The following is an 18,818-nucleotide window of genomic DNA, read 5'->3' as shown; positions in this document are numbered from 1 at the left end:
GAATGTCATATCTATAAGTGTATCTTATGAACCGTGAAAGCTGGAGGGTTGGGATTTTCAGAGATGTTTTTGTATTGCACTATAACTAAAGATTAGTTTACGGTCATAATTTTATTGGTTTGATACCAAGCGATTCATTGTTCCTTAGCAAATTTGTTTGGTTTTTTTTTCAAAAATGTATACCTGTTGGATAAAGAAATAGTTTAAAAGTCTGATAAGATTTAAGCATTTATTTAGTCTTATCGGATTGATTAAGGTTTTTTTTTCTAATATAAGTCTTACAAGTTTGAAGATAATGTTCAACTTTGCTTTTTTCTCACTTTTTGTTACTTCAATTTTACATGACCGCAACATATTGCAAGCCAATGACAAGTAACACCGTTTCTTAAAAGCATACCGCTCAAATAGAATACACCTCTATATCTCTATCCCCCTCCCACCTTCCAGCCGCAATCCGGCTCGAGGCGAGACAACACGAACTGCAAGTACTACGACAACCGGACAGCATTCACTCACAACACACTCCCAGATGCCTTTGATCTTGAAGACCTGGTGGAGATCGGCGTGGAGAGAGAAGCTTGTCCTTACTACGGAGCCAGGGCTCTGGCCAAGACTGCCCATATTGTGTTCTGCCCATATAACTACTTGATTGATCCCAGCATCAGGAGTAGTGTAAGTACCACGCAGCGAATTGCGACGTTCGTAGCAAAGTGGGATTGTAGCCGATTGACATATTCGTAGCAATATGGGACATAGGTACGAAATGAGACATGGTCGAGGGGTCGCTTTTCTTTCTGTATATCCCATTTTCGACCCACTTAAAAAGGGGGTCCCATTCGTCTATATTTTTTTCTATGTTTGTTTCCCAGCTTAAAAACGTTAAAGTGTTGTTGTTGTTCATTGAGACGCGTCCATGAAAATCATTTGTTTCCAAAATGTCTCCGACTCCGAATAAAGATTAGATGTTTTTAATATTCTTCAATATTTCCTTAGACCATCTAAGAAAAAGCCTTCAATTATTTGTACTGGTATAGCGAGTTACTTCATCTCAATCAGTTGTTTATTTACTTTGCCTTTACCTTTGTTATGATGGAAGTGTTTTTAGGATATTCAACTAATACTTATTTATTTAAACAGCTCTCAATAAGCCTGGAAAAGAACATAGTGATAATAGACGAGGCTCACAACATCGAGGGCATCTGTCGCGACGTCGCGACCGTCAGCATCACGCAGCAGCAGATCAGGACCTCTCTCAAAGTAAGTTGATAATTAAACAAGAATGTCTTAAAGAAGGTAAAATTTTGAAGTCGAAAAACGGATCATTCTTGAGAAAATTAGTCGTCCGTAGCGGGAAAGGAGATTCGTAGGACAATGGGATATTTGTAGCAAATCAGCCATTCGTAGTAAAGTACGACGTTCGTAGCGAAATGTGAAAACTGTAGCCGAATGAGAAATTCGTAGCAATATGAGACATTAGTGGCAAGTGAGAAATTCGTAGAAAAATGGGATATTTGTATTGTAGCAATTAAGATACTTGTAGCAAATAAGACATTCGTAGCCAAATAAAAAAATCGTAGCACAGATTGTTTTGTGCCTCATTTTCTCTTATTACAGTTTTACATTAAAGTTTAAATTTTACAATACATTATTATTGTTGATTATTATTTTTGTAGGAACTGGAGACTGTGATGACATATACAGTTTCCAACCAAGATGTGATGCATTTTATAGAATGTCTAGTGCGGAATCTCAGAGACTGGAATGATTGGTGAGTATCTATAACGAAGGAATTTCAGTTATATTAGATAATATTATTTATTATTCAAATTATTTAAGCTGGAATACAAAATATTAGTTACATTTTAACGATACGAGTCAATATAGTCGTGCACTTAGAACAGCTGTCGAAATAAATGTATGCGACCAATACTCCTCGTAATTAATTCTAATGTTGATAACCCATAAACTATTTATATACTTGTTGTCCCCTTTAGATACACCTTTTCAAATGTTTTGTATGAGATACATTACATTTTGAGAGATAACTGGTGTTGTTTACCATTTCCATGTGTGACAAACCGCGGGTTGGATTCCTGCGTAAAACATGCTCGTTTTTTAGCCAAGGTGTCTTTGTGAATTTGATTTGGAAGTCTCTGAAAGTCCTGTAACAAGGGTTTTCTTGCTCTGAGACCTTTTCCCAGCTGTGGGACAAAGTGGGCTAGATATAAAAAATATGCTTTATTGATCTGTTTAGGTTCGAGCATCAGATGCCGTTAGTAAAACAACAGCCTGTACAAAACAACGAGGCGGTACATCTGTGGGAGGCTCGCAACTTTGTGAACACCCTCAATAATCACAACATTGGAAGCGTACATTATAGCGGTGAGTAGATATTATAACTAACGCAAGATCTCAATGAAAATGAAGGATAATTATATTAAGATGTTGTTTTTAACGAAAGGATGTGTGTTTATTTCAACTAAAACGATTTACGAGAAAATGAACCTGTCAATAAATATAATTTCAGACGAACAGACAGCAATCAAATGGGATACCGTGTTTTTTTAATAATTGGATACCGAATTAAAAAAAAATATTGGTTAATTATTATTATTTAATTAAAATACATACATACTGTGCAATAGAAATGTTAACTGGGCTTTAAAAAAAGATTTTTTAAGTTTTGTGTGGTTTATTGCTTACCTAAAAACATTTTCCCTGAATCAGAATTCAAGCGCAACTCTTCAAGCTTCTGCCGCCGTTTGCGTGAGGACCCGCGGACTCTGTACGGCGTCACGCAGGCCACAGGAACACTATTAGAGTCACTGGATATGGCACTAGGTACGTACTCATTACATTTTGTATATTCATAAAATAATCTGTATTATAGAAAATTCTCGCGTGTGTACGAAATTAACTCCTCGAAAACGACTCGGCCGATTCACATGAATTTTTGTGTGCATTAGGTAGGTTTGAGAATAGGACAATATCTGTTTTTTCATACCCCTATTTTTATTCTTTACTTTAAGCGGACCTCATCATAGTTGGGAAGGCTAGGACGATGATGATCTGGTGATTAACATTACATGCGAACAAGAAAATTACCCAAGAGTATGAAAAATAGCTATTGTCCGATTGATTTGACTTACTCATTGGCTCACTTTACGTCGCGTACGTAGAAATAAAACTTCACAAAAAAAATGCCTGTACACAACAATTGTTTCATAACAATCGGTCAAGCAGTTTCGGAGGAGTTTTACTGCGAACACTTCGACAAAAGAACTTTATATATTTGATATCCTCAGGGTTCATGTTCCGCGGCGAGTGCCAGTACCTGGACGACTACAAGCCGGCGCTGGTGCGACACGTCACCGGCAGAACCAACACGCTCTCTGACCAAGTCTCTTGGAGGTCTTCCAATTTTAACGATGTATGTGTTCTATGACTGAGTTTAGATATTTTAAGTTTGTTGGTTGAATATTTGAATATATAAATAAGTATAGTGTTCAATTTCTTCCGTGCTGCTAAGGATAAGAAAACTGTAAGTAGTTGATTATTTTGATTTTGTTGTTTTCCCGCAACTATTACCAAAAATCTTGGACAGATTGTATGGCGTTAGAGAAAATGACCCTTTTTGTATCTCACAGCTGGACAACTAAGTACTCTCCGACTTCATTCCACAACCAATTGTAATATCTTGACTTGGAAAATAGTTCCGAAATGAACTACATACCTCAATCATTTATTTTACTTCAAAAATATTTTTTCCGTTCCACAGTGGATAGCAAAAGACGAGCTGATCCTGAACCTGTTGTGCATGAACCCTGGCATCGTGATGGAGGAGCTGCAGTCAGCCCGCTGCATAGCCCTGGCCTCCGGGACCCTCACCCCCCTCAGCAGCCTGCACTCCGAGCTGGCCACCAGCTTCCCGCACTGCGTCAGCCCCAACCATGTCATACCGGCTGACAGGGTATGTACTCACTGACTTGTTTTAAATGAGTTATTAAGTAGAGTATTATTCGTTATTAAGTACTTTTGGAATAGGTCTGATTTTGTAGGAGGAAATAGGTAGTGTCAGACTCTTACTGACTAAACCTGAGCCGCCGTGCAACGTCATCCGCGTTTTTGTGTCGGTGTATGGCAATGCGTTGTAATCCTCATACACGGACCAAGCTGGAAGTGTCTCTGTGGCAGGTGTGGGTGGGGTCCCTGCACGGCTCGGCCAGCGGCCCCCAGGCGTACAGCAGCGCGGGGCTGCGCGGGGCCGCGGGGCCGCGCGCGCTCGGGGCCGCGCTGCTGCGGGTGGCCGCGCTTACGCCGCACGGCCTGCTCTGCTTCCTGCCCTCCTACTCGCTGCTCGACAGGCTGCTCAAGGAGTCAGTATACTTCTAATTAATAATGGTTCATTGGTATAATACTTTCCCTTAGTCTTCATCATCATGAGCCCATATTCGTTCATTGATGGACAATGGCGTTCCGAATTGCAAGTAAAGCGAAATGAAACTTTGTAACTGACATGTTAGTTATATTACACAAGATTTATGTCGCGAGGAATATTTCCTTATACCTTAATACAGGACTCCCTCTTTTTAATCCACAGAAAGAATATATTCTCTTCACCAATCACGCCAAAGACACTAAAATTTAATAGTCGGTGATATATGTTGGTTTCATTGCAGATCCTGATTAAAAGAAGTTACAATGACGGGAATGTCTGGCGCAGTAGACCCAACAAAAAAAAAACATTTTCTTCCTTATGCTTTTCTGCTCTGGCACCAAAATGTTCTTTAAATCCCCAATCCGCAATGTTTCGAACCACCCAGACCCAACAACCACCTTTGTGTAATCACAGCAGTATTCAACTGAATCTTTAACAACAGAAACTGTTTTTTCAGTTGGCAAGAGACAGGGTTGTGGGACAAACTAACACAACTCAAGAACGTATTCTATGAGAAGAGGAGGGATTCTGAACACATCGAGACTATGGAGGTAGCATACTTATAATTATCTCTGCACGGATAGCCGAGTGGTTGAGGTTACCAAGCCAAACCCACTGTGCGCGACGTGTCGTGGGCTCGATCCCCGTATAGGACAAGTGTTAGTGCGAGCCAAGAACGCTTGTCCTGAGTCTGGTTGTCTTTTTGCATGTGATTTGCATTTTTGTTAAAACCCCACGACTAAAAGATTATAATCCCTTGAGAGAGTGGCTTCTTTTTTTTTAACTTTGTCTTTATTATTTTTCAATTGTAATGTTTTCAGTATTCTTTTGGAAAATAAAAGATTTTGTGCGATCTAACATTACAATATATATCAGTGCACTATATTATGCACTATATTCAGTCTCTGTCAATCCCTACATGCAGTGGCGAAGGCTCCATACAACTCGATTCCTACCGGCTTCCCTTTCGAAATATAGAAAATACTAGTGTCTATTATTTTTCATTATCATTGAAACAAATTAATAATTTACGAAGTTATAGTACTGATATAACAATAAAATTTCTTTTAAAAATAACTATAAAAAAAATCCGCCTACCATTTTACACCGCGCAATAAATCCCGCTCACGCGCATTTGGTCGTCGTTAGTAAGGACTAAGGTAACTCGTAAGGCGAAACAGGAATCCAGTACAAAGTTTCTATTGCAGCGATCGTGACCTTGACGTCACAAAGCGTGCCAATCTTAGGAGCTAGGGAAGCCGCAATTTTTCGAGTTATAGGGACGGAGAGATACGCCAGAACGAGATAGAATGATACCGAACTTCGTTGTCCGCCGGAACGGGATAGAATGATAGTTTCTTTTCACTTTTGGTTCGCGGTCATTTATCTGTCAAACTTTATATTTTTTTCACCAGACCATTTGCATTTCATTCGATATATTAGTATAATAATTTAGAATTGGTCATGTACTATTGTTGAAATTTATTTATTTGAGTAAATTAGTGTAAACTAGAGTGAATTAGTGATAGTTTTGTGTCGTGTTAGTGCAGTGTGGTGCAGTTTAGTTGTATTGTTTGGTAGTCGTCTATTTCACGCAGGTATTTAGGTAAGTTGTTTTAGTTTCTAGTTTTAATAGAAGCAGTTGTTATTTAAGTAGTAATATGTTATAATAGAGTAATTTCGATAGCATGGCGGCATTAGTGAACGTAGAATGCTGCCTATCAGATTATTTGTTGACTGAGGAAACATCCTTTTCAAAGTTGAGTTTTGCAAATAAAAAACACGTAATTCATTTAGGCCGTGCTCGCCCTGACATGATTATTTTATTATAAACGACGCGATGGGTTTTTCAAACATTTTAATAGTTATTTTTACAACAAGTATCCTTGGCTCACGGGAATTTGTAAATTAAATAAAATGTTTTGTTTTCCTTGCTTGTTATGCTCAGATTCTAACAGCTTATGGAGCCCCTCGGGATTTAATGATATTAATAATCTTACAAATTCATCTAAAATCATGTTCAGACCGAAAAACATATCCGTAGTTGTTTATCATTGCATGATTTCGGAAATCATAGGATAGAAACATTTTTTGCTAATACGCATGTAGTTCATAATAAGAATGCTAAAGAAAATTCATCGTACAAGATATAAGATACAAGCCATAAAAACTAGAATTCACGCATCACGGTTTTTTTTTGTTCCGGCTTCCCTTCTAAGAAAATTCACCCTTCGCCACTGTTACCTATTGCATTACTACCTGGGGCGGTACCTACAAAACCTCTTTAATGCAGTTGGAGCGTGCACAGCGAGTGATACTCAAGGTATCATCGTTTTTAGAAATCTGCTTTCCCACAGAGGAGCTCTATAAGAAGTATAAAGTTTTAACAGTTCGCCAACTTTTTATCTTACATACGGTTTTAAAGCAACACTCGCTCCTTACCTATACTCAGTCCTCTGGCGTACAGAAAAGACACTTCAATCCCGCGGACCGAGGAAACGCTCATTTTCGCAACCGTTTTGCCAATCGCTTTTTCTGCTTCATCGGAGCATACCTCTACAATAACATAAACAGAAACCTCAATATATTGCCGCTTACGAAACAAGCATGCAAAAAAACTGTCACTGAGTGGCTTCTGTCTCTGAACTACGAAAAAACCGAAAAGTTATTAAAAATAGTAGAATAAAAAAAAAGGAAAATAAATAGGCATGTATATAACACACACACACACACATACACACACACACACACACACAAACACACACACAAAAATCACTAGAAAACTAAACACACTCACAATTTAACACTGACATCACTAACATGCCATAGAATAGAATATAATTAAATAGCACAACAATCTGCTCTTGATTATTGCTTAAACAATTGTTTAATTGGCAAGGAGGCCTGGTGGCCAGAAATACAGGCTAACTAGTTGCCTAGTTCAGGCACCAGTCTCCCACAATAAACTAATGTAATATATTTACAAGGCTAATCGTGTAACTGATGTTGTGGTGAGAAAATAAATATGTTTATTATTATTTATTATTATTATATTTAAACTTGTCTACTATTATAAGTAACAAAATGGTTTGTATAAAATTGAACCCTACACTATTTACATTAATGTCGTTTTTCCCTTGACAGTCTTTCTACCGTACCGTTGGCACTGATAAGGGCGCCCTGTTGTTCGCGGTGTACCGCGGCAAGGTATCTGAAGGCATGGACTTCAAGGACCATCAGGCGAGGGCTGTAGTATGTGTGAGTATAGGAATTAATAAGGAACTAGCAGTTGTCCTCACTCATTTTTGCCATGTTTTTATACATTCTATGTATACGTATTTTGTATGTATTTTGTTCCGGTTGGATTTTTGGAACTTAATTTTGAGGCACTTCCCGATAAGCTAGCGGGCTGAAATTTTCAGGGTAGCTTCAAACCCGATGACAACTATTAAAACGGCTGGATCGTTTTTGCTAAAATTTTAATGGAGTGACATTTAAAAACGTGGGGTTTTAGGTTTTTTAATCTATTAATTATATTGTAGGCCCATTGGACCTTGTTTGATCCCAAACTATTAAAAAAAATCATCCAATCATCAATTACATTTGTCCAAAATTATACTATCTCAACATGTATATTACATGTTTCTCAGGTGGGTATACCATACCCGAACACATTCGACCCCGCTGTGGACTCCAAAATGAAGTACAATGATAAGTATGTGTCGGGCAGACAGCTTCTGTCTGGCAAAGAGTGGCTGAGGGTGCAGGCTTATAGGTAAGTACCGATCAGTGTTTAAAAAGACATATACGAATAGTTTATTTAGGAGTAACGGAAAATGTGAGCTTTCTGGGAGAAAAATGTTTTTAATTTAAATCAGAGACATTTGATAAATATTTATAAATGCGAAAGTTTGTATGTATGGATGCTTGCACCTAAAAACATCTAAAAACAGCATTGTTCCTCATGCAAAAACCACTGAATGGATTTCGAGGAAACTTGGTACATAGATAGTTTATAACCTGGATTGGCACAGGATAGTTTTTATCCCGATTTTATGTTCCCGTAGGATTTTTTATTTTTAGCGAGCGGGACTGCGGGCATCATCTAGTATAATAAAACATAATATTTCACAACGAATCACACAACGCCATCTAGTCTCAAACTAATCGAAGCTTATATAACAAGAACGAATGATTGTTCCTAATCCCCCAAAAAAAATGTCCTGGCCCACTAACCACTACACCACCAGACCCTTCAAACTTCTTATTGCAAAGTTAACTGTACCTTCTTTATATTAGAGTTTATTTTCCACCGACAGGGCTCTGAACCAGGCGGTGGGTCGCTGTGTCCGACACCGCGGCGACTGGGGCGCAGTGCTGCTGGTGGACTCGCGCTACAGCCAGGACTACTACACGGAACATCTGTCCAAATGGGTCAAGAGATTTGTAAGTGGACTATAGATTTGTTCACATAATGTAAAGCGTAGATTTCTCAATACTCAATGGTCTATTGCGTTCCATATTGTACATGATTGTCTTAAATACATAATGGTACAGAACCAATATGGACCCTGGCGGGCACAGCAATGTCTTAGGAGAGAGGAAGCAGTAATAAATAGCCTTATATTTAATAGTGCACATATCTATAATTTTTATCTTTCTATGTATTAAGTAAATATATAATTGTATTGAATATTATGTATTTATGTTGCTATTTTACGTATTTATTTATTCAATTTACTTGGAGTATTTTTTCTCTCTCAAACCCACCGTGTTTCGGAAGACACGTTAAATTGTGGGTCCCGGCTGTTACTCATACACCGTCGACAGTCATTACAAGGTAGTCAGAATCTTAAAAGTCTGCACTAGCAATTATTTTTTCCCCTAAGACACACCGAACTTACGTGTTTCGGTGGTTTTCGTAGATCTTGGCTTACAGGCGCTACAATTATGGGAATGTGTTGCGAGCTAGCCCTAATTCAAAAATTGAAAGTTATTATATTTTTTTATGACTATCAGTAATGTTACTTATAAAATAGTATATTATTAATACTAAAACCTTTAAATTTCAGTTGGGCAACAACCACCACACGTACGAAACTCTAATAGGCAAAAACAACCACAACAGCTTAGAATCCTTCATGGAAAGAATGAAGATCGTACAAGAAGAAGAAAGCCTCAATGCTTAAGAATCAAGACTGACCCAGAAATAGAAAGAAGGAAATCCACTGAAAGAAGTAAAGCAGCAAAAGTAAAACGTATGTGAAAAATACTTAGCTAAATGTAGTTCTTCGATGTCTTTCTCTCTCTATATTTCTCTTGGCAATGAAAAGGACAGCATGATATCTTACGCGAGATTTTAATATGCGTTGTACTTAAAAATAAACGGGCGAATAACTGCTGTTACTAAAAAGATGATCTATAGAATCTCATGTCAAGTAATTATGATTGTGAATGACTCAAGTCTACCACCAAATCTCAGAGCTGAAAGAAGTTCAGTGAATGTTCTCTTTCACATTTGCCGCTAGATGGCGTTGGATGAATATAATTTTTAGGCGAACTGTGTTGACCATTGTCTAGATATTCCAAGTTTTTTATTTCTATGTCTTGTGATTGTCTTTGCTCAGTAATTTAGTTACATGTATAATTAGAGTTGTTTTTCGACTGCTAAGTCCTTAATCATAAGCTGATCGACACTAACGGCCGCTTTCTATATTCGATCTCAATCCCTAATTTACGGATCGAGATTGACATTTGAATCCATTTACAACTTTTAGTGTTTCTATAACCGATCCATGGATCGTTTTCTCGATCTTTTTCTTCAATCTATCTTTGGGAGGGCGGATCGAGATTTTAGATTGGTATTTGTACGAAAGTGACAGTTATGCGTTTTCTATAACCGATCTCTGGTTTTGACAAATCGATTTTTGGCCTTTTTTGATCTATAATTGCGATCCCCAATTTTTTATGGATTGTACTGAGAAATCTGTTAAAATGGAAATATTTTCAAGTGATAGTGATAGCGATCTTGAAGTATTAGCTCAGCTATCGGACTGGGATAGTAGTGACAGCGAAGTAGAACAAACTCTGTCCTTAAAATTTGTAATTGTGATTGTGATGTAGGTATCGAGTGGTTGTTCTGTACTTTACTTGTAAACGGGGGTCAAGGATTTAAGCTGAAGACCAGCGCTCAGTATTTCTTTTGGACTGCTAAGCATAAGCTGACGCTTAAACTTTTTTGTGTACTAAGTACACTTTTACCAATATCTATAATACTGGAATCAATAGATAACGATTATAATATTCTCGTTTTGATTTATTTATTTAAAACCATGAGTATCATTACAGGGTTTACACTAATACGACAGCTAAGAACTTAAACTAAACAAAAATTGCAACACATTACATTATTAAAACATATAAACACGTCAGTCTGATTTTGAAGAAGTTGGTGGTGTGGAGAGCTCTTGTAAGGTGCTTTGGGATTCTCGCTGTAGGAACTATCAGTAGGTGCGGGTTTCGCCGCCGCCACACGTAGCGGTCCGGTACACACACTCAAGCGCTGCAATACTTCCGGGTGATTCTCCACTCCACGAAGCACCTTCACCAAGTAGACGACCAGTGCAAATTCCCATCTCATATACAGTTGATTATTGCCAACCATGCCCAGAACAAACAGAGTGAGATCCATGAGTAGGTAGAACGGATACACCCCATACAGTTTCTTGTACAGATGGCGCGTGAACTTAGTCTGAACGCGCTCGAATATTACCGCTGTATTCTATTCAATAACAGACACAGACAGAGAGACATCGGAAAAACAAACAACAAAAAAACTTGCGATTTTAAAATGTTAATGTCAAACTGACTGACAACTTTTCGATTGACTGACGTTCCGTTGCTCATCAATAAACGTTTATTGTCGTTTATGCTTTTTCTAATCTTGAGGTAGAATTACAGTATTTTACCGCTACGACTTCTCCATCTTTTATTTTTGTATTTTGTGCAATTTCTAGTGATTATACATAAAATAGATAAGCTTTAAGAAAAAAAGCCACCATTTTAATCATTAATAATCGCTGAAGTACTTTTTCTGCACATGCGTAAAACAAGACGTTTAGCAGGGCGATCTATCCGTTTTTTTTCGATGGATTTCGAGACGAGATCGATTAATGAAATGCAGATTCAAGCTCAATCGAGGGATTGAGAAAAATCTGGATTGATTTGAATCTTAGATTCGAGATCGAATATAGAAAGCGGCCGTAAGTCAAGCTCTTTCGGCTCATGATGTTATCACATCTTTTGATACCTTGCGACAAACTGGTAGTCAATTAATATAGTAAAAATTGCTATTATTGAATTCAAGTTATGATTAGCGGCTAGATATCTCTGCTGTTTCATTCAAAATAACAAAACCAATGCGATATCGTTATTAAAAATGAGTAATTTCCCACAGATCATTTCAAAAACGAGTCTTTTTATCATTTATTATTCTCAAAGATTATCATTCACGTTGGAATTAAAAATTACATCAATAAAGAGCTAAGGTGAAACCTTCTGGTTTTTAAATGGGAGGTGAACTAAAATTTTTGTATAATAATATGTTGTGCGACTTCAAAGGGAGAATCTTATTATGAACGGTGCCTTATGTAAAGCTGTGCTTATTGTTATGTATATAATTATTGTGTTTAAGATTATAATAAATAAATCCATTTTGATACATACTAAATATATTTTATTTAACACTTAATATCACAGTTTGTGCAAGTGGGTCGCTGTTTGCTAACAGCTGCGCCTGCGCACGTAGTTTCTTCTCTTCTTGTTCCTTCTTCGCTGTTTTCAGGATTCTGAAATAAAAATCATGTAAATAATTGATTCGTGATAGATTTGACTAGTGAGGCTCTCGGTTTTGACACCATCTTATCTCATTTTGAGTGGTTACTTCAAAAAGGTAAAAATACTTAAAAAAAACTTGAAGAAATTTGACTGAAACCACTGTTAAACAACAATAAATATTACCAAATCAGATACATCACTGAAATAAAACAGTTGTTAATTTACTTAGTATGTTACAATACCAAGATTCTTTACCTTGGAAAACGTATGGTAAAAGTGTAGTCTTTAATCTAATAGATAAGTTATATCTATACTAGCTGTCCCAGCAAACGTTGTTTTGCCATACAATTGAGTTTTAGGGACTAAAATAAAAAGGCGATATGAAAAATACATTTCCGATTCTCAGTTTTCTATAAAATTTCACAAGAATCGACAACACGACAATTAGATACATTAGTTGTGTAGTGTACTCACTGCTTGGCGCAGTTGGCGGAGCGCGCGTGTCTCCGCAGATGCGACCGCTGCGGGTAGGACTTGCCGCACGCGCCGCACGAGAACGGCCGCGCGCCCGTGTGCGTCCTGAGGGTTGCAACATATTAAGTACAATGATAGAACATAGATTTTAAAAGCAGTCCTACTGCAAACTAATTTAAAGTCCATGCTAAAGTACCAATGTGACTTTAGATATTAACTTGCATTAGGATCTTGCACCTCATGAGGCCACCGCAACATACACATGATATTTTCGAAACTCATTTTTTGTTTATGTTGCATTTCAAAAGAAGCTGATGACGAGCTGATGAAGACGCTGATGAAGAGTCTATTTATAATACAGAAAGTATTCCAATTGCCTTTAGTTTTCAAAATTTTCTTCTAATATTATAATATAACCAAGAGAAACAAGTGTACCTTACTTTGAAGGCATCATTGAGAAGTACAGTGTGTAGACATACCTCTTATGTTGCGTGAGGTCTGACTTCTTGAAGAAGCTCTTCTCGCAGCCGTCGTGGTCGCACCGGTGCGGCTGCAGCCCGCCGTGGTCGCGGTCCATGTGCTCCTTCAACTGGAATATATACCTTATTATATATTGGTTTAAGGTTGTAAATGGAAAGGGGAGATGGAAATTTATTGAAGTAAGCTTTAATAGTTAGTTTCATTTGAATAAAGATTTTGGTAGGGTATGAAAACAAATACTTACGTTTATTAACATACTTTCATGTCAATAAAGATTTATTATTATTATTTATTACAAATTGCCGAACTTAACTTGATAAATTGTGAGATATTTCATTCAGGTAATTAAAAAGGAATCAATAGAATCAGTTCATTCACTCCGAAGCTCGGAGATAACAAACCTAACAAAAAGTAAAAACAGACGAATTGAGAACTTCCTCTTTTTCGACATCGGTTGAAGTTAAGTACTCACCATCCACCCCGCGCTATAGCTCTTCGCACAGCGGCGGCAGGCGTGAGCCGGCAGCACGCGCGGGCTGTGCGCGGCCAGGCGGTGCTTGTTGAGTGTGGAGCGGTAGCTGAAGCGCAGCCCGCACACCTCGCACGCGTGCGCGCGGAGGGACGGCTCGTGAGTCGCTGCCACACCGGACGCGGGTTACACACGGGTATATCACAACGAACAGACATCATCAGCCTAGCCTTATAACAACTATGTTGGGGTCGGCTTCCAGTCTAACCGAAAGTTACCGGCACGGATCTTGAGCGCTCGGCGGAAGAGTGGGAATCGCTTTGCGCATCGTAAAATAAAACGCCAATCAATTGTGCGTCTTGAGGTGCTTGCAACATCAGCAAAGAACGAATTTCAACCAATCACGAGTGACGTCTATGAGGCGATGCGCTGCGGGACAATCACTGCACTTTAGTCCGGCCCGCGCCTCACTTCATACCGCAAAAGGGACACAAAATATCAATTCTGCGCAGGTGAAGGTCAAGCTCTCAAGATCCATGCCGGTAACTATATATTACAAGGAACAGACATCATCGGCCTAGCCTTTTCCCAACCATGTTGGAATCAACTCCCGGTCTTACCGAATTCAGCTAAGTACCAGTGTTTTATATGGAGCAACTGCCTATCTGACCTCCTCAACCCAGTTACCTGGGCAACACGATACCCCTTAATTATAGCTTAGCCTCCTTAGACGAGCTCCTCAGCTCTGGTTCTGGTCCATCTGGTCATCATTAAAATGACCAGACAAATTACAATATCAAAGAATATAGATCAAATATCAAAGATCGAATTTAAATCGCGATGTGTACGAATATGGGCTGATGACGATGATGATAATCGAATAAAAATATATAAATTCGAATCGTGATAGACTGAAATTACAATAAGACAAAAAATATTTTAACTCAATCTTCAATAAAGATAAATTCTTACAGAAACTGAAACATAGGGGATAAAGCTGAGATGCTACAAATATCGAACTTAGATACTCGAGAAAATAATAATTCTTACCCATATGAGATTTATAATTATCCTTCTTCTTGAACACCTTATTACACGTCCGACACACATACAGCACTCGCTTCTTCTTCCTAGTCTTCACTTCTTTATTATTCTCTCGCGGCACCAACGGGTTCACACAAATGGTCTTCATCTCTTGAATCTTCACCACAATAGGCTCAGCACTCGCGATCTCCTCCTGATCATTCTCCACTTCAGAAACTTTCTCTTTAGTCGCATCAACAAGTCCAATATTCAACATGTCCGTTAACTGTTCAGCATCTATCTCGCTTTTCAAACTTATTATAAACGTATCATCGTCTTCAGTAGATATGTACTGTACGCTATTATCACCGATCAATTGGTTCAAGTTAGCAGCCAAATGTGTGCTAGCTTCTAAATCCACATCACTTTCAAATATCGTCGCACACTCGTTAACTGAAATTGGATTTTCTATGGCACTCGTTTCTGGAGGATTTGAAACTTCAGGTGGATTGAGGAACTCGTCTGGTAAGTATTTAGTTTTGACATGGAATAGAGTATTCATGATGTCTTGGTCGATACTTTTGCCGGCATCGGTGAAATCGAAGAGTATTTCTGCGTTTTTGTCTGTAGTGTAATCAATTTCGTTGGTGTTATTGAAGATGTGGCTTGGTTGTATGCTGTCGAAATCTACATCGTTATAGAACAGTTCTCCGTCGAGGATATGTAGCTGGTTCATCTCTTTGAGGAGTTCTATCTGCATGAGGTTGTCTGGGTTGATTTGGCTGTCGATTTCGTTGGGGTTGTAGACGTTGAGGATCTCGTTCTGTGTGGACATGGTGAGATAGTCATCCTCCGCGGACAGGATGTCGTCCACGATGTTGTCTACGATGCGATTCGTGTCTGTGAGGTTCTTGTCTTCTCGCTCCGGTTCGGGAGGTTTTGGTGGGTTGTTTGTGTGTTGCCTGCAAGAATAAGGGTATTTTATTTACAAATATATTCATAGCTTATTGATGCCATACTTTAAGATCGGTTCTTGTCAAGGTCTCCAATTACGAAGAACAATAAATTTCAAAGCAGTTTTATTTAAATGGACATATTGCACTACAATTCAAGTAGGTTAGTGCCCAAGAAAATGGAAATCAGAAACTTGTGATATTCCTGTCCCTTGACAACTGCATTCTAACCGAAATTTAACTAAATTTTTTAATTAAACCGGTTAAATTTAATTTAATTCAATTTAAATTTTACGGATTTTATCGTTGTTTAATATTTGATTTTACTTCTCGACGTTTCGACACCTTTGCAGGTATCAAATCGATCGGTTTTAAATCAGTATCTAAATAAAACACAAGATATATCTGAGACACTAATTTGAGCTTGCACCCAATACAACATGTAACTAACTAAACTTATCCATACAATCCCAACATACTTAACACAGTGGTCCAGCAGCGTGGTCTCGCACGGGAAGCTCATGCCGCAGACCCGGCAGTAGTACACCTGCGGCGGCTTCTCCTCCGGCGGCTTGGTCTGAGTGTTGCGGTTGCAGTACTGCGCGTGACGACGCATTGAACCGATCTGGAGAACAATTTATGGAATGAGTGGAAGAAATTGTCATCACAAATTTCTCCCTGAAAATTTCCATCTTTCATAATGTCCTCGCCGATTTGGCTAGTGTAGAAAGATACCAGCCAGCTGCTCATATAGCAGTCATTCACAGCAAGTTTGTTTTTAGAGGAGAGGATGAAGATTTTCTTAGATTTATACGAGAAATAGATAATATAATAATATGTTAGTGTTCTGTGACATCAGCAATTCAAAACTTTGTAAAGTTTGAGGGTCATAATTGTAATTGTTGTTTTTGTAATTGAAATAATGCACAAACTAGTGGATAAACCATCATAGCAGATCATTTAAAAGCACTATAATACTATCTTAAAATTCCCGTGTCACGATGTTAGTTACCGTACTCCTCCGAAATGGTTCGACCGATTTTTTCCTGAATTTTATATGCGTATTCAGTAGGTCTGAGAATCGACTAACATCTATTTCACATACACGTAAGTGTTTTGCTCACATTAAAAAAAAATATTTTATTTTTTGGACGAAATTGTTTTTTTTTTATGTTGCACTAAAAGTATATACAACTAGAAATAATGTAATAGGCAAAACAACGTTTGCTGGGTCAGCTAGTATCCTTATAAATTAAGCCTTACCTGTTTAAACCGCCTCCAGCATCCATGGATACAGGGGTAAGGCTTCTCCCCGGTGTGACGCAGCATGTGCCTTTTCAAGTTGGACTTGTCTTTGAAATGTGTGTCGCATACACTGCACGGGTACTTCTTTATATCTGTAAGATAAATTAAAAAGACTTTAATGATGGTAAATAAGTAAAATAAAGCCATATCTCATTTTTGAAGAGAAGAGTACTGCCACATCATAATGTTTTTGGGGGTGTGGAAGAATGATGACGCTCTACACCATGTGTTGTGCTGTCACGCTTCCACTACCATAATGATTATTCTTTATATTATATATTATTCTTTGATTACCAAGGTTCAAGAGAATGAAATACTTACTGCTGTGTGTGTCCTTATGTTTTTTCAAGTCAGAAAGCTTATGAAAAGCTTTCTCACACTCATCACACTTGTGGGGGCTGAAACAACATATTAATATAAAGTAACTCAACTAGAAAAAAAAAAAAATCTGAAACAAAATTCTGAACATTACAATATCATAATATTTCATCAAAATGTAAATTTGTGATAAAAACACTTAACAATTGTTATAATTTACAAGTTATATATTCCCTTCTCTTATTTTTTTTACTATGGTAAACAAACAAACCAGTGCCTTATTTACACATAAATAGCATGCTGTGAGGGTTGATAACATCTCTTTTTTAAACTTATAAAGTACCTATCATCCAAATGTTTAGCAAATAGATGCTGTTGCAGTTTCCAGAGAGCCTCGAAGGCCATGGGACACTGCAGGCACTTCCATTCTCTTTCCAGAGGCTTATGGACTAGGGCATGCTTCATCAACTGTTGCTTGGTGGAAAACTTCTGATCCGGACATTTTTCTGCAAATTATATGCATAGGTTATTGTTTGATGGCTTTTTGGGGTGAGAATAATGACAATGATTGAAAAAACAATGCTCAATAGGGCTAATAGTAAGCTAAGATGAACTAACAATTGATGTGCACACTGAATAAGAAGTATATTCGTGTAGACCGAGAAATGAAGAACGAAAGAAAATGCAACCCTAGAAAATAACAATAACATTAAAGTTTACTCACCACAAGCCCAAAGGTTTTCCTTAGAGTGGACCCTCAAGTGTCCGTAGTACTTCTTGGCGTTATCAAACTGCTTTTTACATATCTCACAGTGAAGTGTAGTGGGCCCGTTCAAGTCGGGCTCTTCAAGAGGCTCATCTCCCGACAAAAACTGAGCCAGAACATCGTCTGTCCCCAGTAAACCAGTGTGAGGCGGTAAAGTAGCGTGCAGGTCATCGTAACCACACTCTTGAGGCTTTATTTTACCAAAAAAGTCTGACGTTTCAGTGTCCACGAACTAAAACAAAAGGAAATACCATTGCAGACGACATCTTGTAAACACTTACAGCTGTCTCACGCCCGTAATGTTATACTTACCGGGAGACTAAAAAATGGTAAATTCGAATCCATTGTTGATATGCATTTAAAAATAACAACTTATTTCATTGTAATTAACTACTACTTCTCATTTCGTCAACAACTTTAGCTACGTGCTCTGTCTGTGTCAATAACAGCACAGCTGGTTGGTTCAGTTACTTCAGTTGGTTGGATTTTGTCTATGACACAACACGGCTTTAAAAAAAACGCGTTGCCAACCGAATTGACAATATATATAGTCAATTTATCGGCAATAAAAAAAACAAAAAGATGCGATTCATGCACAGTGGTTTTGCACGAAGATTTTATAATTCTCGAAGGTCAAATAACACATCTTCCACCGAGAATGGCGTTAAAGAGACGTTTTAAATACCAAAGACCATAAAAAATTAAATGAATTAAGAATTGCTATCAGCAAAATTAATTTTTTTATAGTAATTTTTA

General features: G+C 37.9%; 2 protein-coding genes across 4 annotated transcripts in view; one reads left to right on the top strand and one right to left on the bottom strand.

Moving 5' to 3' along the window:
• The window catches only part of LOC113493859 (Fanconi anemia group J protein homolog), a 67,262-nt gene extending 57,100 nt beyond the window's left edge, over positions 1–10,162 (top strand). For all 3 annotated transcript variants that reach the window (XM_026871907.1, XM_026871901.1, XM_026871893.1), the window contains 13 exons: positions 448–672; positions 1,138–1,257; positions 1,674–1,768; positions 2,255–2,382; positions 2,728–2,841; positions 3,306–3,430; positions 3,779–3,970; positions 4,195–4,376; positions 4,896–4,989; positions 7,583–7,696; positions 8,089–8,213; positions 8,758–8,884; positions 9,511–10,162. In XM_026871907.1, coding sequence (XP_026727708.1) covers positions 448–672; positions 1,138–1,257; positions 1,674–1,768; positions 2,255–2,382; positions 2,728–2,841; positions 3,306–3,430; positions 3,779–3,970; positions 4,195–4,376; positions 4,896–4,989; positions 7,583–7,696; positions 8,089–8,213; positions 8,758–8,884; positions 9,511–9,627 — 1,758 coding nt within the window. In that variant the 3' untranslated portion in view covers positions 9,628–10,162. The remainder of the gene's footprint in view (positions 1–447; positions 673–1,137; positions 1,258–1,673; positions 1,769–2,254; positions 2,383–2,727; positions 2,842–3,305; positions 3,431–3,778; positions 3,971–4,194; positions 4,377–4,895; positions 4,990–7,582; positions 7,697–8,088; positions 8,214–8,757; positions 8,885–9,510) is intronic.
• Positions 10,163–12,150: 1,988 nt separating this feature from the next.
• On the bottom strand, positions 12,151–18,728 carry LOC113493882 (zinc finger protein 624-like). Its single transcript, XM_026871917.1, has 11 exons — positions 18,375–18,728; positions 18,021–18,294; positions 17,640–17,802; positions 17,300–17,376; positions 16,937–17,070; positions 16,153–16,298; positions 14,748–15,682; positions 13,701–13,864; positions 13,228–13,337; positions 12,749–12,853; positions 12,151–12,285 (listed from the first exon to the last, which is right to left on the bottom strand). The coding sequence occupies exons 1-11, from the start codon at positions 18,405–18,407 to the stop codon at positions 12,174–12,176; spliced, it is 2,253 nt and encodes a 750-aa protein (XP_026727718.1). The 5' UTR covers positions 18,408–18,728; the 3' UTR covers positions 12,151–12,173.
• Positions 18,729–18,818: the final 90 nt, after the last annotated feature.

This window comes from Trichoplusia ni, chromosome 1 (genome assembly GCF_003590095.1).
Source record: "Trichoplusia ni isolate ovarian cell line Hi5 chromosome 1, tn1, whole genome shotgun sequence".
Classification (NCBI taxonomy): Eukaryota; Metazoa; Arthropoda; class Insecta; order Lepidoptera; family Noctuidae; genus Trichoplusia; species Trichoplusia ni.
The sequence above is the reverse complement of the archived record's forward strand: the minus strand, read 5'-3'. Positions and strand labels throughout refer to the sequence as shown.

Excerpts from the sequence above, each read along its gene's own strand:
- LOC113493882 (XM_026871917.1), bottom strand. The coding sequence starts at position 18,407 with ATGGATTCGAATTTACCATTTTTTAGTCTCCCG. Across the intron at positions 16,299-16,936 it reads GCTGGAGGCGGTTTAAACAG|ATCGGTTCAATGCGTCGTCA; the intron begins GTAAGGCTTAAT and ends ATTGTTCTCCAG. Across the intron at positions 12,286-12,748 it reads TCCGCCAACTGCGCCAAGCA|AATCCTGAAAACAGCGAAGA; the intron begins GTGAGTACACTA and ends TTTTTATTTCAG.